Source organism: Pleurodeles waltl, chromosome 7 (genome assembly GCF_031143425.1).
Source record: "Pleurodeles waltl isolate 20211129_DDA chromosome 7, aPleWal1.hap1.20221129, whole genome shotgun sequence".
Lineage (NCBI taxonomy): Eukaryota > Metazoa > Chordata > Amphibia > Caudata > Salamandridae > Pleurodeles > Pleurodeles waltl.
This window is the reverse complement of record NC_090446.1, coordinates 1,272,902,835-1,272,926,701: the sequence shown is the minus strand read 5'-3', so window position 1 is coordinate 1,272,926,701 and position 23,867 is coordinate 1,272,902,835. Positions and strand designations below refer to the sequence as shown.

Sequence of the window (23,867 nt, the reverse complement as noted above, 5' to 3'; positions counted from 1 at the left end):
TGGATGGCAGCGTATTTGTTTGCTGAAGTAGGCAGTCCTGAACAAATATGTAGAAATCAGTTCTGAAAAACAATCCATTTATTGGAACTGCGCAGCACGATATCAATCCACACAAAAACTCCACACAAAGATTCATAACAGGCTGCTTTTACTATGAAGCCCAACGCACAAAGCAGTTGCCAATGCAGGTTTAATCTGACCACACTGAAAGGAAAGCTATCAGTACCAAGAACGCCACAATGGAATCGCATTACTAACAAAAAAACAAATCTGACCCAGAGACTCGTCTAGAAATGGCAGAGAAGAAAGAGTAGGTTTAACTTTTAGGGCCTCATTTACAATAAAGTGGTGCAGTGTGGTGCTGCGCCAAAATTGGCAGCACCACACTGCATCACTTTAGAAATGCAGGGATGCACCATATTAACAGAAATACGGTGCACCTCTGTGTTTCCCCCTGCGCTGGCACTAAAGTTGCTGCCGAACTCTAACGCAGCTCCCTTGTGTCTTCCTGCACAAAAACAATCTTCAATGGCGATTTGCTCTTTCTGTCTTTTTCAAGGTGTGCTGCTGAATGCAAAATCTCAGAAATCTGGGGCAGCGTCAAAATGCAATGAGTGTTGCAGCAACAACCGTTGTATGCCTTTTCCACACAAAGGGGGTCATTCTGACCTTGGCGGTCCATGACCGCCATGGCGGTGTGCGGCGGAAGCACCGCCAACAGGCTGGCAGTGCTTCCTGGGCGATTCTGACCGCGGCGGTAAAGCCACGGTCGGAAAAGGGGAGCCGGCGGTTTCGCGCCGGTTTCCCGCTGGCCCAGGGAACCCGCCATGGCGGCGCTGCTAGCAGCACCGCCATGGGGATTCCGACCCCCTTACCGCCAGCCTGTTTCTGGCGGTGTCCACCGCCGGAACCAGGATGGCGGGAACGGCTGCCGTGGGGCCCCCTAACAGGGCCCCACAAAGATTTTCACTGTCTGCTTAGCAGACAGTGAAAATCGCGATGGGTGCCACTGCACCCGTCGCACCCCTTCAACTCCGCCGGCTCCATTCCGAGCCGGCTTCATTGTTGAAGGGGCTGTCCCGCTGGGCCGGCCGGTGGTCTTCTGGCGGTCGCCCGCCGGCCCAGCGGGAAAGCCGGAATGACCGCCGCGGTCTTTTGACCGCAGTGCGGTCTTTCGGCGGGAACCGCTTGGCAGGCGGCGACCGCCGACCGCCGCGGTCAGAATGACCGCCAAAGTGCTTTGTGAAGGGGCCGTATTTACAAGGTGGCACTGAGCCACAATAAGTGGCTTAACGCTGCCTTGTAAATACGGCGCAGTGCACGTCACCATCAGAGCGTCACAAAAAATGATGCTCCGGTGGCGCTAGGGGCTCATAAATGAGCCCCTTAGAACCTTATACTATATTACCCATAGGCCTCTGGTGCACCGACCTCACGAGATCCAGGCGTTCTCTTGCTATACAACTGGTAAGTATGCAAATAATAGAATTCATGCAAAATACATGTGCACAGAAATACTCACTGAGGTTGCATGATATTCGGCTTCTCATAGCTAATGCTGAAAAGAGAAGGATGAAAGACATGATGTAAACTTGCAATTCAGAAGTGACCAGCAGGTGGGCTGCCATTAAAATCTCATTAATGCTTTTACGCATGTTGTAATTTAGTTTTAAAATATTTTATTTCTCATTTTCTAATCATAAACAACTTCAAGAAATGATATAGTGGTGTCAGTAAAGGGGACTGTAGAACAGGTGATGAAGTAAGTGTGCTCCAGGCCAGGGTTCGATGACAGAGGCAGGCGGAGTAAAATGGACATCACTGGGAGGGTACGCACTTGGTAAATAAAAGCATTCAGCAGTTGTGGGTTAAATTCAAAAACAGGAGAGACTAAAACAGAAACTAGTTATAATGGGGAAATTGTGCAGTGTTGAGGTTACTGCACATTACTACCGTTTTTGCAGATTTAGGGCCAGATGTAGCAAATAAAATATTTGCGAGTTGCAAAGTGCGAGTCCATGCGACTCGCAATTTGCAACTCGCAAATTGGTATGCAGTACGGTGTCTCAGACACCGACTGCGACTCGCTATGGGGTCGCAATGACCCACCTCATCAATATTCATGAGGTGGGTCGCAAATTGCGGCCCCATAGCGAGTATAGGCACTCGCAAACATGGAGGCCTGCTGTCGTCAGCAGACCTCCATGTTCGTGACTGCTTTCAATAAAGCAGTTTTTTTTTTTTTAAGTGTAGCCCGTTTTCCTTAAAGGAAAACGAGCTGCACTTAAAAAAATAACCGAAACCTTTAGTTTCGGTTTTTTTTCAGGGCAGGGAGTGGTCCCTGGGACCACTCCCTGCCCTGAAAAAATATTTTTGGGTCCATTCACAAAGTCCATTCACAGCGAGTGGGTTACCATCCACTTGAAGTGGATGGTAACTGCGATCCAATTTGCGACCGCGTACGCGGTCGCAAATGGTATTGCATACCACTCAAACTCGCAAATAGGAAGGGAACACCCCTTCCTATTTGCGAGTCGGTTCCGACTCGCAAAATGCATTTCTGCATAGCAAAGAGGCATTTGCGCCTCGCAAACGGCGATTTTCGCCGTTTGCGAGGCGCAAATCCTTTGCTACATCTGGCCCTTAGTGTAGTGCAGGAGCCCCACATTACTCCACAGAAGTTACCGGCAACAAATGAGTGGTCGGATTGATGCGCATGAACATCTATCTCAAGCTGCTGGGCCACATCAATTACTGCCTTTTAGTCCTCTAGGATGCTAAATCCAGGGCTAATGGCATCTATAGGTACTACCACATATACTAAGTGATTAAATACCTAGTTGGAATTAGCACCCGACTAAATAAGAGAGCGCTAGTATGTACTACCCAAACTGCTACCATCTCTGAGGAAGGTGACAAAGCGCTGGCCGTGCTCACCCAAATGTTCAAGAGAACAGGTTGTGCCATTTTGCCTCAAAGTCCCTAAGGCTTTTCTTCACATCTTTAGAAGGAATCTCTTTCTTTCAGACTACTGGTGTGGCTACGTTTGGGTTCATCTTTCTGGGAGTTGACAGAACCTGGCGGTAGCAGGACCATGGCCGAGACAAGTGGGACGGCTAGTAATAAAGTGCCTATTGTGTTTATAGATACATGCATTAGTGTCTTCTTTGGTTGTCTAAATATTTTCCAACCATTCCCTTTGGAATTAATTAAATTGGTATGTTCTGATCAAGCGTTTGGCTAGACGGACAGACCATATTTGACTGGCGTTGGATAGGGATGTCCCTTTCCAATTTTATAGTCGAGGGTCGAGGGAGTACGTGAGGAGGCTTTGGGCCTGATTCACAAAGTAATTTGTGCATCTGATTTACATATGCAAATGGCTGGGTTTAGAAGTGCAAGGTATTCAGAAATGATATATTTTACTCGTAAATCCTTTTACTCATATACATTATTACCCCACAATGGTTTAACGAGCAAAATCCAGCCCAGTGGGTGTTCAAGGTCAGGATTTTCTTGGTAACTTTATGAACACCCCAAACTCTTTGACTTTTTCGGTATCCTAAATCTACTTTCCAATCACTTTCCACCATGTCAGTGGTCAGTGATTTACTCCTGCTGAAGGCAGGAGTATTTCCCTTGCCTGATGGGTAGGAGAAGATAGCAAAAAAAAAAACTAGCAATGTGGAGGGATTTTGGAAAGGGTAAAACATCCACAAATCGTTCAATTTCACAAAAATGATGGCATTTCAGCTGATGTAGTTGTACAATTACCCCAGCAGAAACTCTCACGTAAAGCTGTAAAAATAAATTTATAAAATTCTTCCTGGTTTATGTCTGGAAACCTGGGATTGTCAAAACTTCAGTAAAGTCTTGTGAAATTGATGGAGTTTTAAAACTGCACCCATACAACTATGTAAGTTTACATATGCCGAAGTTTGGCTTTTTAAATTTGTTTTAAAAATTGGAGACTATACGACTAGTATGCCTGCATGATTGAATTATCTGTTGCCTCTATATTTTTTGTATATTTGAAAGTAGACCATAGGTTTGACCCAGGGGGGTCCCTCAGGGATCCCCTCACAAGGTCTAAGGTGTCAAGTTACCCTACCCTGCTCCCTTAAAATAATTTTGTTATTTTCAAAACACAGGCACTTAGTCCATGTGTCTTGTGATGGTGGCTGCAACATTTCTCTTCATGTTGCGGCCAGCCAGACTATGAGCTCTCGCAACACTCACAGGAGCTTTTCATTCCTACCGGAGTAAAATGTGAACAGATGGGAAAAAAATTCCCCTTGGCCAATCACATCACTGTCTTATTTGATGTTGCTTGTCCACAGGAATCTTTTGAGAGTCCTGCAAATCCAACCACCCAGATATCTATAGACGTTGAACGTTAATTTCTCAAAAATACTGAACTGATTTACACCAAATGACAAAAAAGACACTTTCTGGGTAATGAGCTAACTTTCTTTTAAATTTAGTGTAACTCCTGTCAGCTGTTTTGGCTGTAGCTGTGTCTAAAATTCCATATGGAAGTTACATTTTGGGACCCCTTTTTGTCTCGTCCAACGCTTGACAGATCAGCCCAAACTTTTCAAAGAAGGAGCTGAGGTGGATGAACTTTTCTGTTTTGGAAATGTTTGTCAGTATTTGTCATATGACTCCAAAATTATTAGCAAACAAAAAAATCGATTTCCTATGCTCTCTTCCACGCCATGCACGACATTGGTGTCAATTATGTCAGTTCATTTGTGTTGGACCTGGCTTTTTGACAGGGTCATCCCCAAACTTTTTGCCTCCTTCCTCCTATTTTTTCTGACCTGTTGTTGTTGGCTTTTGACCTCTGGGCACTTTACCACTGCTAACCAGTGCTAAAGTGCATATGCTCTCCGTGTAAATGGTACTATTGATTGGTTTATCCATGATTGGCTATTTAATTTACTTATAAGTCCCTAGTAGAGTGCACTATATGTGCCTAGGGCCTTTAGATTAAATGCTGCTAGTGGGCCTGCAGCGCTGGTTGTGCCACCCACTTCAGTAGCCCCTTAACCCTGTCTCAGGCCTGCCATTGCAAGGCCTGTGTGTGCAGTTTCACTGCCACTTCGACTTGGCATTTAAAAGTACTTGCCAAGCCTAGAACTCCCCTTTTTCTACATATAAGTCATCCCTAATGTGTTCCCTAGGTAACCCCTAGAGCAGAGTGCTGTGTAGGTAAAAGGCAGGACATGTACCTGTGTAGTTATATGCCCTGGTAGTGTAAAACTCCTCAATTCGTTTTTACACTACTGTGAGGCCTGCTCCCTTTATAGGCTAACATTGGGGCTGCCCTCATACACTGTTGAAGTGGCAGCTGCTGATCTGAAAGGAGCAGGAAGGTCATATTTAGTATGGCCAGAATGGTAATATAAAGTCCTGCTGACTGGTGAAGTCGGATTTAATATTACTATTCTAGAAATGCCACTTTTAGAAAGTGAGCATTTCTTTGCACTAAAATCTTGTTGTGCCCTTCAATCCACGTCTGGCTAGGTTTAGTTGACAGCTCCTTGTGCATTCACTCAGACACACCCCAAACACAGGGTACTCAGCCTCCCTTGCATACATCTGCATTTTGAATGGGTCTTCCTGGGCTGGGAGGGTGGAGGGCCTGCCCTCACACAAAGGACTGCCACACCCCCTACTGGGACTCTGGCAGACAGGATTGAACTGAAAGGGGGCTTGGTGCATTTCTTAGACACTCTTTGAAGTCACCCCCACTTCAAAGGCACAACTTAGTATAAAACAGGGCCTCTGCCCTACCTCATCAGACACTTGCTGGAGGAGAAACCTGAACCAGAAACTACATCCTGCCAAGAAGAACTGCCTGGCTGCTCAAAGGACTCACCTGTCTGCTTTTCTACAAAGGACTGCTGCCTTGCTGTTGGCCTGTTGCCTTGCTGAACTCTTGTCTGGCTGTGAAAGTGCTCTCCAAGGGCTTGGATAGAGCTTGCCTCCTGTTCCCTGAAGTCTCAGGACCAAAAAGACTTCTCTTTTTCACTTGGACGCTCCGTGCGCCGAACTTTTAGACGCACAGCTTGTTCCGCGGCAAGAAAAACGCCACACACGATGCTGATCGACGCGACGCCTTCGGGACGACCGAAACTTTGACGCACGGCCTCGCAAGGACAACGCCGCCCGACTTCCAAGGAGAAATCGACGCGACGCCTGCTGTGAGATCGAAACTTTGACGCACGGCCTCGCAAGGACAACGCAGCCCGACTTCCAAGGAGAAATCGACGCGACGCCTGCCGTGAGATCGAAACTTCGACGCACAGCCCCGCAGAACGACACGCAGCCGGAAAACAAGCAGGAAAATCCACGCACAGACCCGGGACATCTGGTAATCCCCGCGATCCACAGAAAGAGACTGTCCGCGCGCTGGAAAACGACGCCCGACTTCCCACGTGAAAAATAACGACGCAAGTCTGTGTGTGCTGGGGAGAAATCGACGCATACACCCTTTTTCCACGCATCTCTTCTTCTGTGGCCCTCTGAGGAGATTTTCCACCAGAAACCAGGTACTTTGTGCTTGAAAGAGACTTTGTTTACTTTTTAAAGACTTAAGACACTTTATATCACTTTTCAGTGATATCTTTACAAATTCATATTGCAACTTTGATCGTTTTGACCTGAAGATATCCAGATAAATATTTTATATTTTTCCAAACACTGTGTGGTGTATTTTTGTGGTGTTGTATTATGGTGTTGTATGATTTATTGCACAAATGCTTTACACATTGCCTTCTAAGTTAAGCCTGACTGCTCATGCCAAGCTACCAGAGGGTGGGCACAGGCTGATTTTAGATTGTGTATGACTTACCCTGACTAGAGTGAGGGTTCTTGCTTGGACAGAGGGCAACCTGACTGCCAACCAAAAACCCCATTTCTAACATTGGTGATCAGCGGTGAGGATAGGACTTGTGTTTGTGCAGTGATATACAGTAGCTAAGTATTTCACTACCTACCCACAGTGGAAGGTCAACTTGATTTTTCATCTTTTTTGCTTTTGGTTCTCTGATGTCCTCCTGGATATACTATTGATATTTTGGACTTTGGATTTTGGTTTTTGCTGGCAAGACCATATCAGAATGGGATTGTGTACCTACTCATTCTTTGTACGTACTGACCACCTCACTAAGGCTGACCTAAGGAAGCTTTGCAGAAAATGGGGCCTTCCTGTAGCAAGGAGATCTACTAAGGAGGAAATGCTACATAACTACATAGTCTGGGGGGAAAAAAGATGGGCAGAGAGAGAGGCAGCAAGAAACCATATGACTAAGGGGGTCATTCTGACGTCCGCGGGCGGCGGAAGCCGCCTGCCTGGCGGGAACCGCCAGAAGACCGTACCGCAGTCGAAAGACCGCGGCGGTCATTCTGAGTTTCCCGCTGAGCTGGCGGGCGACCGCCAGAAGACCGCCCGCCAGCCCAGCGGGAAACCCCCTTCCATGAGGATGCCGGCTCCGAATGGAGCCGGCGGAGTGGAAGGGGTGCGACGGGTGCAGTTGCACCCGTCGCGATTTTCAGTGTCAGCTTGGCAGACACTGAAAATCTTGGTGGGGCCCTGTTAGGGGGCCCTGCAGGGGCCCCCAGGGGCCCCACGACACCCGTTACCGCCAGCCAGGTTCTGGCGGTCAAAACCGCCAGAGCCAGGCTGGCGGTAAGGGGGTCGGAATCCCCATGGCGGCGCTGCCTGCAGCGCCACCATGGAGGATTCCCTTGGGCAGCGGGAAACCGGCAGGACACCGCCGGTTTCCCGTTTCTGACCGCGGCTGTACCGCCGCGGTCAGAATGCCCATGGGAGCACCGCCAGCCTGTTGCTGGTGCTCCCGCGGTTGTTGGCCCTGGCGGTCCATGACCGCCAGGGTCAGAATGCCCACCTAAGTACCCCTCAGATGAGGAGGAGGACTGCTCACATGAGGAGGAAGACTGCTCACATTTGGAGGAAGACTACTCAGATGAGGAAAGAGACCCAGAGAGAGATGAATGGCTCCGAGGTCAAAGGCGGCAGGAGCAACAATTAGAGGAGTATCTTGCAAGGTTTGAGGCAAAAAGACTCTTAGCCCTGGAAGAAGAAAAGATCGCAGCTCAAGAGCTGAGCTGTAAAGAGCTGAAACTGGAGGCCAGAAGGGCTGAGTCCAGTTCAGATGGTGGCAGCAAAAATCTTGCATCCAGTACTGCTGAAGAAGGGCACAAGCCCAGAGATGTGGTGCCCAACTTGAAGAAGGGAGTTGACACACCCCAGGTGGTTCAAGGGTATGAGGTAGTTCCCGTTATGCACAGGGTCCCTGAGAAGGATTGGGGAACTGGCACAGGGAGTCATATTCCTACTGGGGGGAGGGGCACTTTACTGGCTCTAGCAGAGAGTGACAGAGAAAAGGGTTCCCCCCTGGTGGACGTCCTGGATATAGAGTGTAGAGACATCCCAGAAGAGTATGGGTTGAGTGTCGGGGACAGTCAGATACTGTCTCACCAGTCTCAGAAGGGTGATGTAGAGTGCTTTTTCAAGCCTGAGTTACTGGGTGGTTGGGTGAAGGGTACTGTGGTTAATACATGTGAAGGGCAGAGTGATGTAATTGCTGGAGAGCATATGTCTGGTCCTTATTTTCCAGAGCTACACCAACACCAGGTGGAGTGTGAGTTCTCTGACCCCAGGGAACTTACAATGGAGGCAGACTTCTGGGTGAGTACCAGAGAGTCTGAAGAGGCATTTGGGGGTGCTCCTGAAGGGAGTGGTCTAGGTGGTTCCCAACCGAGTGAGGTGGGAAAGGATTGTAGTGTCCCAGGTAGGTCCCAGGTCCTAGAGGGTTCCATGAGGGAACACCAGGAGGGAAGCCTAGCCTGTACCGTAGGGCCACCTTTGGAGGGAAGCCCCGCAGTGTCAGAAGAACTTGGAAGGGTGACTGTAGCCAGCATCCCAACAGTTCTGGTGTCTGGCAGTACCCCTCCTAGTGAGGGGGTGCAGAAGTCCAGACATAGCGTTGAGAGGGGGTTGCAGACCCCAGTGGAGGACCTTGAGAGTCAGGGGTCAGCTCTGAGAGCAGAGCCCCCCAGGAATGACCCAGGTGAAACAGTTTCTGGTTTGGGGGAAACCCAGACTCTGCCGGATGGGCAGAGGTCGGGAGACCTGCGCCAACCCGACTCTTGTGTGGCCCTTGGGGACGGTGTGTCCCTTGTGGGGGGTGAGAGTGCCCCCCAGGAAGTCCTGGCATGCCAGTTAAAGATTCAACCTCAGGGTGGTGACTCTGGGTTGGATACCCAGGTTCAGAGGTTCAACTCTGACCTGGTGGGAGGTAGGTGTGCCTCCCAAGAAGTCCTGCTGTGCCAGGCAATTGTCCAACCTCAGGGTGTTGACTCTGGGTTGGATGGCCAGGTTCAGAGGTTAAACTCTGACCTGGTGGGGGGTAGGTGTGCCCCCCAGAAAGTCCTGGCGTGCCAGGCAATTGCCCAACCTCAGGGTGGTGACCCTGGGTTGGAGAACCAGGCTCAGAGGTTAAACTCTGACCTGGTGGGAGGTAGGTGTGCCTCCCTGGAAGTCCTGGCCTGCCAGGCAATGCTTCAACCTCAGGGTGGTGACTCTGGGTTGGCTAACCAGGTTCAGAGGATAAACTCTGACCTGTTGGGGGGTAGGTGTGCCCCCCAGAAAGTCCTGGTATGCCAGGCAATGGTTCAACCTCAGGGTGGTGACTCTGGGTTGAATACCCAGGTTCAGAGGTTAACCTCTGACCTGGTGGGAGGTAGGTGTGCCTCCCAGAAAGTCCTGCTATGCCAGTCAATTGTCCAACCTCAGGGTGTTGACTCTGGGTTGGATAACCGGGTTCAGAGGTTAAACTCTGACCTGGTGGGGGGTAGGTGTGCCCCCCAGAAAGTCCTGGTGTACCAGGCAGTTGTCCAACCTCAGGGTGCTGACTCTGGGTTGGATAACCGGGTTCAGAGGTTAAACTCTGACCTGGTGGGGGGTAGGTGTGCCCCCCAGAAAGTCCTGGCGTGCCAGGCAATTGTTCAACCTCAGGGTGGTGACCCTGGGTTGGAGAACCAGGTTCAGAGGTTAACCTCTGACCTGGTGGGAGGTAGGTGTGCCTCCCAGAAAGTCCTGGCGTGCCAGGCAATTGTTCAACTTCAGGGTGTTGACTCTGGGTTGGATGGCCAGGTTCAGAGGTTAAACTCTGACCTGGTGGGGGGTAGGTGTGCCCCCCAGAAAGTCCTGGCGTGCCAGGCAGTTGTCCAACCTCAGGGTGTTGACTCTGGGTTGGATGGCCAGGTTCAGAGGTTAAACTCTGACCTGGTGGGAGGTAGGTGTGCCTCCCAGAAAGTCCTGGTGTGCCAGGCAATTGCCCAACCTCAGGGTGGTGACCCTGGGTTGGAGAACCAGGCTCAGAGGTTAAACTCTGACCTGGTGGGAGGTAGGTGTGCCTCCCTGGAAGTCCTGGCCTGCCAGGCAATGGTTCAACCTCAGGGTGGTGACTCTGGGTTGGCTAACCAGGTTCAGAGGATAAACTCTGACCTGTTGGGGGGTAGGTGTGCCACCCAGAAAGTCCTGGCGTGCCAGGCAATTGTTCAACCTCAGGGTGGTGACCCTGGGTTGGAGAACCTGGTTCAGAGGTTAACCTCTGACCTGGTGGGAGATAGGTGTGCCTCCCAGAAAGTCCTGGTGTGCCAGGCAGTTGCCCAACCTCAGGGTGGTGACCCTAGGTTGGAGAACCAGGTTCAGAGGTTAAACTCTGACCTGGTGGAGGGTCAGTGTGCCCTCCAGGAAGTCCTGGCGTGCCAGGCAATTGTTCAACTTCAGGGTGGTGACTCTGAGTTGGATGGCCAAGTTCAGAGGTTAAACTCTGACCTGGTAGAGGGTCAGTGTGCCCTCCAGGAAGTCCTGGTGTGCCAGGCAATTGTACAACTTCAGGGTGGTGACTCTGAGTTGAATAGTCAGGTGCAGAGGTTCAACTCTGACCTGGTGGGGGGTAGGTGTGCCTCCCAGAAAGTCCTGGTTTGCCAGGCAGTGATCCAGTCTGAGGGTACAGACCCTGGGCTGGAAGACCAGGTTCAGGGTGTCCCCCCAGACCTGGAGGGAGGGGCTACTGATAACAGTGCCCCTACCATGTTCTCTTCTGAGGAGGCCACTCCTAGTTGGAGGGTGCTGGACCCCAGAAGGGAGGGCAGGGGGAGGGAATCCTCACCCCGGGCCCTAGTCCAACCTGAAGGTACAGACCCCAGGTTGGAGGGCCAGTTGCAGGTTAACAGCCCTGCACTGGTGGAGGAATGGTACAGGGCGACTTCTATAAGCACCCTGACCATGTTGAACTCTGGGGGTACCGCTCCAGGAGGGAGGGTACAGAGCCCCAGAGGGGAGGACCAGGTTCAGGCTGTCATCCCTGACCTGGTGGAAGGGAGAGTGATTAAAGGGTGCCCAGCACCTGGGGCTACCGCCCCCCACTCTCCATAGCCACAGTGGTGGGAGAGCTTTGAGAGGCCTGGGGCCTGGCTCTCATCCCTGGCAGCTGTCAGTAACCACTGTGGCTTGCTGTCCGGGTGGACAGAGTTATCCCGGGGGAGGGGACAAGTGTCACACCCCGGGGGTAGAGTGGGCAACACCACTGTGTTGGTCATGGTGGTACTATCCTGCTCCTGGGATACATCTGTGAGCAAAGTAAGGTTAGGTGCTGCACAGATGGGATCCGCAGGTAAGGAGAAAGGTTCCCCATGGGTTGGCTTAGTGGGCCCTGAGAGTATGGACAGAGGGATCCAATTGGAGTCAGGAAGGCGAAGAACTGGAGCATGCCCCAGCTGTTGTGGGCCTGGGTCCTTGTTCTGTCGCCTCAAACAGGGAAGTACATCAGGATAGTGATTGTTCTCCCCTGGCTTTAGGCTGGTAGGGGGTCATGTTGGACCTGGCTTTTTGACAGGGTCATCCCCAAACTTTTTGCCTCCTTCCTCCTATTTTTTCTGACCTGTTGTTGTTGGCTTTTGACCTCTGGGCACTTTACCACTGCTAACCAGTGCTAAAGTGCATATGCTCTCCGTGTAAATGGTACTATTGATTGGTTTATCCATAATTGGCTATTTAATTTACTTACAAGTCCCTAGTAGAGTGCACTATATGTGCCTAGGGCCTGTAGATTAAATGCTGCTAGTGGGCCTGCAGCGCTGGTTGTGCCACCCACTTCAGTAGCCCCTTAACCCTGTCTCAGGCCTGCCATTGCAAGGCCTGTGTGTGCAGTTTCACTGCCACTTCGACTTGGCATTTAAAAGTACTTGCCAAGCCTAGAACTCCCCTTTTTCTACATATAAGTCATCCCTAATGTGTGCCCTAGGTAACCCCTAGAGCAGGGTGCTGTGTAGGTAAAAGGCAGGGCATGTACCTGTGTAGTTATATGTCCTGGTAGTGTAAAACTCCTCAATTTGTTTTTACACTACTGTGAGGCCTGCTCCCTTCATAGGCTAACATTGGGGCTGCCCTCATACACTGTTGAAGTGGCAGCTGCTGATCTGAAAGGAGCAGGAAGGTCATATTTAGTATGGCCAGAATGGTAATATAAAGTCCTGCTGACTGGTGAAGTCGGATTTAATATTACTATTCTAGAAAGGCCACTTTTAGAAAGTGAGCATTTCTTTGCACTAAAATCTTGTTGTGCCCTTCAATCCACATCTGGCTAGGTTTAGTTGACCGCTCCTTGTGCATTCACTTAGACACACCCCAAACACAGGGTACTCAGCCTCCCTTGCATACATCTGCATTTTGAATGAGTCTTCCTGGGCTGGGAGGGTGGAGGGCCTGCCCTCACACAAAGGACTGCCACACCCCCTACTGGGACTCTGGCAGACAGGATTGAACTGAAAGGGGGCTTGGTGCATTTCTTAGACACTCTTTGAAGTCACCCCCACTTCAAAGGCACAACTTAGTATAAAACAGGACCTCTGCCCTACCTCATCAGACACTTGCTGGAGGAGAAACCTGAACCAGAAACTACATCCTGCCAAGAAGAACTGCCTGGCTGCTCAAAGGACTCACCTGTCTGCTTTTCTACAAAGGACTGCTGCCTTGCTGTTGGCCTGTTGCCTTGCTGAACTCTTGTCTGGCTGTGAAAGTGCTCTCCAAGGGCTTGGATAGAGCTTGCCTCCTGTTCCCTGAAGTTTCAGGACCAAAAAGACTTCTCTTTTTCACTTGGACGCTCCGTGCGCCGAAATGTTCGACGCACAGCTTGTTCCGAGGCAAGAAAAACGCTGCACACCGACGCTGATCGACGCGACGCCTTCGGGACGACCGAAACTTTGACGCACGGCCTCGCAAGGACAACGCCGCCCGACTTCCAAGGAGAAATCGACGCGATGCCTGCCGTGAGATCGAAACTTTGACGCACGGCCTCGCAAGGACAACGCCGCCCGACTTCCAAGGAGAAATCGACGCGACGCCTGCCGTGAGATCGAAACTTCGACGCACAGCCCCGCAGAACGACGCGCAGCCGGAAAACAAGCAGGAAAATCCACTCACAGACCCGGGACATCTGGTAATCCCCGCGATCTACAGAAAGAGACTGTCCGCGCGCCGGAAAACGACGCCCGACTTCCCGCGTGAAAAATAACGACGCAAGTCCGTGTGTGCTGGGGAGAAATCGACGCATACACCCTTTTTCCACGCATCTCTTCTTCTGTGGCCCTCTGAGGAGATTTTCCACCAGAAACCAGGTACTTTGTGCTTGAAAGAGACTTTGTTTACTTTTTAAAGACTTAAGACACTTTATATCACTTTTCAGTGATATCTTTACAAATTCATATTGCAACTTTGATCGTTTTGACCTGAAGATATCCAGATAAATATTATATATTTTTCCAAACACTGTGTGGTGTATTTTTGTGGTGTTATATTATGGTGTTGTATGATTTATTGCACAAATGCTTTACACATTGCCTTCTAAGTTAAGCCTGACTGCTCGTGCCAAGCTACCAGAGGGTGGGCACAGGCTGATTTTAGATTGTGTGTGACTTACCCTGACTAGAGTGAGGGTTCTTGCTTGGACAGAGGGCAACCTGACTGCCAACCAAAAACCCCATTTCTAACAATTTGTCATCAATAATGTTATCAACGATCTCCCAGAGCATGTCATGAGTGTTGTAACGTAAGAGATCATAAGCAGTGCATGGCGAGGGCACGGGCTATAGTTATTTTAAATAATTATACCCATTTTTAATTTACAACATAAGGTTTAAACTGACATTTTGACATAACTATAACATCACTTTAACCTTTATTTTTTACACTGAATTTCTTGTTTTTTTATAAATTAATATGTTATTGCTATATGGAAGGCCAACCCTCTCCCACTGTGCATGCCCAAATGCATCCAATCCCCAGCGGCAAGCCAAACTCCTGCCGTGCACAGTGTGGGGTTGGCTGTAGGGCCTACCTGTCACCAGGCCTGCACCCAATCCCCCATGGGAAGACAACTGTCCACTACTCTTGGCCTTCAGGTGTGAACAAAGTGAGTTTGGCCGCAGGGCCTAGTCAGTGCACAGGCCCTGCATCTAACCACCTACATTTATTCCCCCCTCTGCCGCACAGAGCCTTCACCTGCTCACGGGAATCCACCAGAGACACTCAGGCCCTGCCCCAAAAGACTCTCATGGGAGGCAGTGCAGCCCCGGTGCTCCTGTGGGACTCCTGCAGGGAGTTAATGGGGCTGCACTACCTTCCTGGGATCGTGGAAACAAAAGCAAATACATTTTTTAAGAATTGACCCTTCCACAAGGTTCAGGGGGTCAGGGCACTTCTACCCTGCTCCCTGATACCTCTTTTTTTTTTAGTTTTCAAGACACATGGACCGAGTCCCTGTGTCCTGAAATGGAAGGCGCAACATTTCTCCTCATGTTGCAGCAAGTCAATCAGAGCGCACCGACCAATGGGGGAAAAAAGCCTCCTAGGCCAAAATATCTCTCTTTTATTTGAGGGTGCATGATCGTGGGTCTCTCGTGAGACTCCCATGAGCCCAGCCATGCAGGGCCATTATTATCCATAGGGTGCACTTTTCATATTTAGGCACAGCACACCTATTTAAAGTGCACACTGTTACAGTGAATATGCTGCCCCGAATGCAGTCGCAAACTACTAAGTGAAATACGGAGCGGCGGCAGCCACCTGCACTTTACAGAGGGATTAGAGATCCCTTTGCAGGCGGGTGCAGGGAGTGACCGCATCCACCTGCAATGGATGCCTGGAGGGTCCAGGAGGCCCCATTCATCACTCTCCAGAGGGCTGGCATCAGGGGGAGCACTGACACATTGTGCTACCTTTTTGTGGTGCACTTTCAGTGTGCCTCTTGACAACTTCTTTGCCTTTGCACCCGCATCCCTAATACGACTTGGGCACAGAGACAAAGAGATTCCATTATTTGCATGGAGGTAGGCCCCCATGGAAGTGAGTGAACACCCTCTTGAGATAGTGCAGGTTCTATTTGTGCACCAGCACTATCTGTATTACAGAAGGGACCCCACAAACATCTGCGGTCCCTTCTCTAATACCTTAGTCCCCCTGGAGCACATAAAACACATGCCCATTTCACCCCAGGGGCCCTTTCTGTAATATGGACCAAGATATAGAAAGTTTTTGAACCTTAATCTCTGAAAAATTATTGTTTATTTAGCTATCAAGAAGTTAGCTAATATATGTTTATGGAGAATGTGACTCAGCAGAAGAGCATGAGCATAGAATAATGTATCACAGATTAGAAATAGCATGTGGGAGCTTAATCGCAATGGTCACCTTGGTAAACTAGGAACAGGTTGTTCATCCAGAGAGTCGCATTTCAGTTCTCGTCTATCTTCTTGAGTAGAATGCCTGCAAACAAAGGTTGAGTTTAACATCTCAGAAGTGACTTCTTCGCTTTATATTTCGTCAGACTGATTTCATTACACAGTGTTTGTTTTTTCATTTAATATGTCTAGAATCAACTTTACTCTGGATTTCCTATTTACAAATGAGTTGTCTGCTGATACCTGTAAATCTATCGGATGAGCAGAAAATTATTAACAGGCAGATTTGCAATATATTTCAAAAATACACCTGAGGATTATCGTCACATAATAAATTACGAGGCTGAAGGTAAATGGTTTGTAAATGTCACCTGAGACAGTAATAGCTTTGATGGGCCATAATACGTGGCCCTTTATGTACTGTTCATACTACATATTCAGTTTGGTTAATTTGATACAAAAATAAACGTTTTATTTCGACCAGGTAAAGTAAGATACTGCACAATATTATTTAGTTTAGTAAAACAACTAGATACGCAAGTTCAATAATCTTGGTGAGAATGTTTATTTTAATGAAGCCTTTGATATGTTGAAAGCACATTTTGTCTTTTTGTACACTTTGGCAAATGCATGGGACTTTTTTAACTTTCAGGTATCAGTAGAAAGCTTCTAGTAAGTTCATGTTTTGCTCGCCTTTCATGGAGAGAATGCCACCAAAAGGAACTGTAACTATTAACAGCATGTTTAAGCATTATATTATTTAATTATTTTTTATTTAGAAGAATATTCATGCTTGGAAGTTATTTGGCTGTTGGACTGAAGTCAATGCGAGCAAATTGTCTAGGCCTGACACTGCATGTAATTCACAATTCACGCGCACGCTGTCATCTCTTGGGGTGAAAGTTGTGCAACAGCACAGAGGCGGATCCATCCATACTATTTTCATTTGCCTCTAGGTGCTGTCATGAACTTTTACTTTCTAATGATAAAGGCTTTGGGGACCATAAGTGCTGGAGATCACTGTAACTTCTGGTGCTTCTCAGAGAACCTTAGGAGTGCCTGATGATGAGGAGAACTGCTATTGGCTCGCACACAGGGACATATTTACAAATAATTCACGAAACAAAGTGCAGCAAGTAAAGTTGATGCACTGTGTGAAAGGGAGAGAGGGGAACTGCACCATATCTTCAAAGAAAGGGCTCAGTTCTGTTCTTTGTGCTATCTAATGTTAACGCAGGCACCCTTGTACCTTAGCACATCGGTGCCTTTGTTGTGCCCAGGATAGTTTTTGGGCTGCAGTGAGTACCCTTCTGCACAAAATATCCTTGGAGACTTTTTCCTCTTTGTATGTTTGATGCAGAATGCAGCACAAATGTAACGAGGACATAATGAGAAAAATATTTCTTCCTATTACTCGAGCCTCAGGCAGTCGCACCATTTTGGCGTAAACCCATGCCTCAATCTCTTTTTAAATATGGGTTTGCATCAATCCATGAAAGAATGCATAGGGACACCCATGTGACACCCATAGAAAGCCTCCCTGACAGAAAGTGATGCAGCTCAATGCACTTTTTCTTATAAGGCCACGCAAATCAGTATGTGTGGCTTTTGTAAATACTAAATAGAACTTACCTTCGGGCTATGTCAAAAAGTGATGCAACCCTGAAGCAAAATCTTTGTAAATTTGGACCCTAGTGTCCAGGGTGTACCTCTTTGGACTTCCTCTGTCCAAGTCTCTGGTTGGGGTAGCTAACTATAGTTTTTGCGCTGCTTACTTACATCCAATGGAATTGCCATCTGGGCTCCCTGTACAAATTGAAATACAGAGGCTTGAGTCTTAGTATTTGCTCATATTTAATTATTACAATGTTCACATACATTACACACAGTTCATAGTTATTGTATGCATAGTCAATTACAAACAGATTGTGAGTGAGTTATGATAAGCCACCTGTCATTAGTGTTACCTGTAACTCTGCATGTACATTTCTTTAGTCTAAGAATAGTGTTTTCAAAAAGGAGGACTAGTACTAACCGTCCACCACTCTTTCAATCTGTTTTTTAGTATTTTCTTCTTTATAGCTTCTAGAATGTGTAACTGGACCTCTTCACAAGGTCAGAGGCCACTGCAGGTATAGTATTCTAAGATTCCTTTCCAAGGAAAGACTGATTGGCTGGACATGTGAACTGTAAGGAGTCACTGGATACTGACTGGCAGTGGCATCATCCCTGCTATTTGATTCTGGGAAAGTAAGCTGGAATTGACCTTAAAATCACTGAGCATATTTTTCATTTGAATCTCTTTGGACCCTGTATTGCCTTCTTCATCCGGACTAGGATTAAGCCTGAAAACCATAATCATTCTGCTCTGAAGTACTGCTTTACCAGTGTGGAAGCCCCAGGAGACGAGTAATGTCTCAGTTCACTCTACGTCTCACCAGGAGAACAGAGGCAGGCTGCTGCAGAAACAACCCTGATGGGCACTAAAGTTCATAAGCATCTGTTTATCCCCCCAACTTTCTTAACAAACATGAAGGCCCAATTGTATTAGATTTTTTGGTGAATACTCCATCCATGCCAATAGGAGTACTTGTTCTACTCTGGTATGCATGAACTGCATGTGTGCCTGGATATGTTTTTGTGTAGTCAGGATGTGCATGACTTAGTGGGTGCAGAAATTCTTGCCAGGACACACTAGGCCCACAAACCATTGTTGCTGAATATCAAATGGGATACTCCTAAAACAGTGATATCGAGCTGGAAGCTAAATGTTGAACTGTTGGAGGATCCAGTGTTTTAGAGCAGGGCTTGATGTAGGCATTAAGAATTATTTTGACGGGGGCGTGGTCTGGCCACGGATGGTGATGGCCGCCTGATCTTGGAGCTCCCTGAGGCGGCGGGCCCTGGACGGGGGCAGGAGCGCTTGGGGAGCTGTGAGGACCGCCAACTGATCCATGCGGCGTGTCCTGACTGGGGGGGTTGAAGGAGGGGCCGAGCGAGATGGCAGCCTTGTGTGCCGGCTGGGCGGGGCCAGAGGCTTGCTGAAGACACACCTCAGGGCCAGTGCTAGCGCCCCCACCACCAGCACCCCAGAAGAGGATTTAGCGGGGATCTCTCCCCTCCTCCCCCTCTTTTGGAGGCCTTTCCCACCTCGCCCCATACAGTACTGGCAAAACCCTTCCCTTAAGAGTGTGCTCTGGCCCACAGCCACATGGGGAGGTCCTCGTTGTAGCGGAGGGGCGAAAGAGGAGCATGATGTGGACATGGCCCCGGCACCAGCGCCACACCAGCACCACTACAGTGGACAACAGAGGATCCCCTCAGCCCCCTTTTTCTGGTTGCCCCCCCCCACATAGCACTGCAAGGCCCTGCGCTGCCATCGCCGACCAGCGGTAGGCCGGAGGAGGCAGTGTAGGCTGGACGAAGCCCCAGTGAATCAAAGGAGTGAACAAGCAGGAGAGCAAGGGATACATCGAGGGGTCGGTACATCCCCCTCTCACTATCTATGCCATCACATCACCAGACAAGATGGGGGCCCTTCTTTTGACGTCACCCTCCCCCCATTCAGAACTGTAGAACATGACTAGTCCTATCACGTCTCCCCTCGTCCCATCTTTCCACCTGCAACCCCCAGCATCCTTCTCCTGCCTACCCTCTGGGGGACATCTGCTACCTGCACCTTGAGGGCCACCATGCCACACAGAGGAACCGCCACCTATCGACTCACTGACCTCATCAGGGAGGCCTGGGCATGGGCTACAGGAGACAGCACAGACCCATGAGCGTAGCACCCCAAGCTGTGAGCGCTCAACAGTAATAGTGTCTGCCGGCCTGCCTGCCCCCCCACTCAACGCCACCAGTGGGAATCTGAGAAGTGGTGAGGGCCCACCGGTGGAGTGGACCAGACAGGGATGGTGCCCATAGGAGGGGACTCTTTAGGAGCCAGAGACTTTGGACCACCAGTGACGTCTCCCCACCTTACTTCTATACTTCTGCCCGTAGCAGAATACACTGGCCCCCACCTAGGCGACAGCACTAACCAGGGCAGGCTTGGACCGAGGACCTCATCTGCATCTCCAATGAGCAAGTTCATATAACTGGACAAGAGGGGCAGCCTCCAGCCCCCTTCCCTTCCTTTACCCCATCACCCCCTTTTTGTTACTGAACCTTGTACACTTGCCAGGCCCGTGGACTCCGAAACTCAAGCCTGTGGCCCTAAAACAAGGAGCCTGTCCTAGAGATGCCCAGTGGCAAAACGGCAGGTAAACCCTCTGGTAAGCCAACAAGACGAATTCTCTTCTCTGATGCCCTCCAACACTCACGATCCATGACCTCTCCCAAAGGATTGCAACCGGCAGACCTGCCCCACACCACAGCCTGTCCAGTGTAGGAAGCAACTATGGAATGCATACTTCAAGAAGTCACGGCTGTAGGTCGCAGACTTGAAGGAATGGACTGTGCTGTAGCCTCGCTGGCAGTGAGACGAAATCCATATGCTTAGACATTGAAGGTTTCCAGTCCTGAGTGTCGGGGTTGGAGCATCGGTTAGCGACAATGGAGGACCATGTTAACACCACACTGGACCGTGATCAAGAACTTCCATACCTCCGCAGTAAGCTTATTGATTTGGAGGACAGAAGTCGCAGAGACAACATCCATTTTTTTGGATTTCCGGAACAAATGGAAGGGATAGACATTCAAGTCTTTCTGCGGAATGCTCTCCCCACACTAACCGGCTTAACCTTTGACCCACAGGTGGAGTTCCAGAGGGCACGACGTCTGGGACCAAGGCGGCAGTATGGCGCACCCAGACCCCGCTCGTTCATTGTCCGTCTCATGTGACACGGGCAGGCCCGGCAAATCCTCCTCATGGCCTGCTCCTGTGGACCATTCTGACCTGTGGGATATGAGGTCCGCATCACAGGGGACTTCTTGAAGGAGACCAACAATCTTCGAAAATAATTCCTGTCACCCAGACCCCGACTACGCCAACTGGTTGTTAAATATGGCTTGTTTGACCCAGTGCAGATGTGGATCACCAAAAATGGCATGTCAAAGGACTTTTATGAACCAGTGGACTTATGGCTTTACTTGGACAACCTGCCGCCCCAGGTAATGGATACGACTTCTATAGACCAACTTCAAGGACAGACCAATGACATTCAGGGTGCACCACTTCCTCAAGCCACATTGGAGGAAAGAAACTATCACAATAATGATTCTCACCTCAGAGGCAGGGACCCGGAGAGGCTTGAGAGGACCCATGGCAACAGAGATCAAGCACTGCAGGCGGTGGTGCACAACACTCAGATGTGAGAAAGGGACAAGTCTCGCTCCCCTCTGAAACCTCTTCACATCCCCACCTGAAGCCACAGCGACGACTTGGGCCTTGCGAGACCCGAGAGACTTGATTGAGATGTGGGGACTTCACCCCTGTATTAGCGGATGGATGAATATCTTGCTGCATGCTGTTATATGATATACCCTAGTTGTGGTGTAATTGGATTGTGGATGAGGCTCATTAGCAAGTCACGATAAGTTCAGTTCTCTTATGTGGTCTATGGTGCTGCTCCTCTCTTGCCTCTCCGTCCCCCCTTCTTCCCCCTCCTTACTTATTTACTTATAGCCCCATTGGCGTACCAGGTTCCTGCTAGAGCAATAGCAGGCATACGTGAACTGTACAAAGTAATGAGTAACATGTAAGATGCAGGATGCTGTGCAAAGTTGCTGAGTTAATCAAACAATGACATGTACTGGGCCTAAGTCCACATTGTCTCATTAAGAATATTTTATGATGTTTTCCTGTTGAAGCTGATGCCACCAATGGGCTGTTGTAAGGAAATGCCTCCTTGGCATGGTTACCCCCTGACTTTTTGCCTTTACTGATGCTAAGTTTTGATTTGAAAGTGTGCTGAGGCCTGCTAACCAGGCCCCAGCACCAGTGTTCTTTCCCTAACCTGTACTTTTGTTTCCACAATTGGCACACCCTGGCATCCAGGTAAGTCCCTTGTAACTGGTACCCTGGTACCAAGGGCCCTGATGCCAGGGAAGGTCTCTAAGGGCTGCAGCATGTCTTATGACCCCTCACTCAGCACAGACACACTGCTTGCCAGCTTGTGCGTGCTAGTGGGGATAAAACGACTAAGTCGATATGGCACTCCCCTCAGGGTGCCATGCCAACCTCACACTGCCTATGAAGTATAGATAAGTCACCCCTCTAGCAGGCCTTACAGCCCTAAGGCAGGGTGCACTATACCATAGGTGAGGGCATAAGTGCATGAGCACTATGCCCCTACAGTGTCTAAGCAAAACCTTAGACATTGTAAGTGCAGGGTAGCCATAAGAGTATATGGTCTGGGAGTCTGTCATGCGCGAACTCCACAGCACCATAATGGCTACACTGAAAACTGTGAAATTTGGTATCAAACTTCTCAGCACAATAAATGCACACTGATGCCAGTGTGCATTTTATTGTACATACACCCCAGAGGGCACCTTAGAGGTGCCCCCTGAAACCTTAACCGGCTACCGGTGTAGGCTGACTGGTTTTATCAGCCTGCCACACACCAGACATGTTGCTGGCCACATGGGGAGAGTGCCTTTGTCACTCTGTGGCTAGTAACAAAGCCTGTACTGGGTGGAGATGCTTATCACCTCCCCCTGCAGGAACTGTAACACCTGGCGGTGAGCCTCAAAGGCTCACCCCTTTTGTTACAGCACCCCAGGGCACTCGAGCTAGTGGAGTTGCCCGCCCCCTCCGGCCACCGCCCCACTTTTGGCGGCAAGGCCGGAGGAGATAATGAGAAAAACAAGGAGTCACTGGCCAGTCAGGACAGCCCCTAAGGTGTCCTGAGCTGAGGTGACTCTAACTTTTAGAAATCCTCCATCTTGCAGATGGAGGATTCACCCAATAGGATAAGGGATGTGCCCCCCTCCCCTCAGGGAGGAGGCACAAAGAGGGTGTAGCCACCCTCAGGGCTAGTAGCCATTGGCTACTAACCCCCCAGACCTAAACACACCCCTAAATCGAGTATTTAGGCGCTCCCAGAACACAGCAAGATAGATTCCTGCAACCTAAAAAGAAGAGGACTGCTAAGCTGAAAAACCCTGCAGAGAAGACGGAGACACCAACTGCTTTGGCCCCAGCTCTACCGGCCTGTCTCCCCACTTCTAAAAACACTGCTCCAGCGACGCTTTCCACAGGGACCAGCGACCTCTGAAGCCTCAGAGGACTGCCCTGCATCTAGAAGGACCAAGAACTCCCGAGGACAGCGGCTCTGTTCACCAAAGACTGCAACTTTGCCACAAAGAAGCAACTTTGAAACAACATGCGTTTCCCGCCGGAAGCGTGAGACTTGGCACTCTGCACCCGACGCCCCCGGCTCGACTTGTGGAGAACAATCACTTCAGGGAGGACTCCCCGGCGACTGCGAGACCGTGAGTAGCCAGAGTTGCCCCCCCTGAGCCCCCACAGCGACTCCTGCAGAGGGAAACGTGATGCTCCCCCTGACCGCGACTGCCTGCTTCTAAGAACCCGACGCCTGGTAAGGACACTGCACCCGCAGCCCCCAGGACCTGAAGGATCCGACCTCCAGTGCAGGAGCGACCCCCAGGTGGCCCTCTCCCTTGCCCAGGTGGTGGCTACCCCGAGGAGCCCCCCCCTTGCCTGCCTGCATCGCTGAAGAGACCCCTTGGTCTCCCATTGATTTCTATTACAAACCCGATGCTTGTTTGCACACTGCACCCGGCTGCCCCCGTGCCGCTGAGGGTGTACTTTCTTTGTGGACTTGTGTCCCCCCCGGTGCCCTACAAAAAAAACCCTGGTCTGCCCTCCGAGGACGCGGTTACTTACCTGCTGGCAGACTGGAACCGGGGCACCCCCTTCTCCATTGAAGCCTATGCGTTTTGGGCACCACTTTGACCTCTGCACCTGACCGGCCCTGAGCTGCTGGTGTGGTAACTTTGGGGTTGCTCTGAACCCCCAACAGTAGGCTACCTTGGACCCAAACTTGAACCCTGTAGGTGGTTTACTTACCTGCAAAAACTAACAAACTCTTACTCCCCCCAGGAACTGTTGAAAATTGCACTGT

General features: G+C 49.8%; 1 protein-coding gene across 1 annotated transcript in view; it reads right to left on the bottom strand.

Annotated features, from left to right (window-relative positions):
• LOC138246162 (histo-blood group ABO system transferase 1-like) overlaps positions 1-23,867 on the bottom strand; it is a 309,739-nt gene that overhangs the window by 47,090 nt on the left and 238,782 nt on the right. Inside the window, exons 5-6 of the mRNA XM_069200470.1 lie at positions 15,788-15,862; positions 1,523-1,558 (exon numbers count right to left, since the gene is read on the bottom strand). Of these exons, the coding sequence (XP_069056571.1) occupies positions 1,523-1,558; positions 15,788-15,862 (111 nt within the window). The remainder of the gene's footprint in view (positions 1-1,522; positions 1,559-15,787; positions 15,863-23,867) is intronic.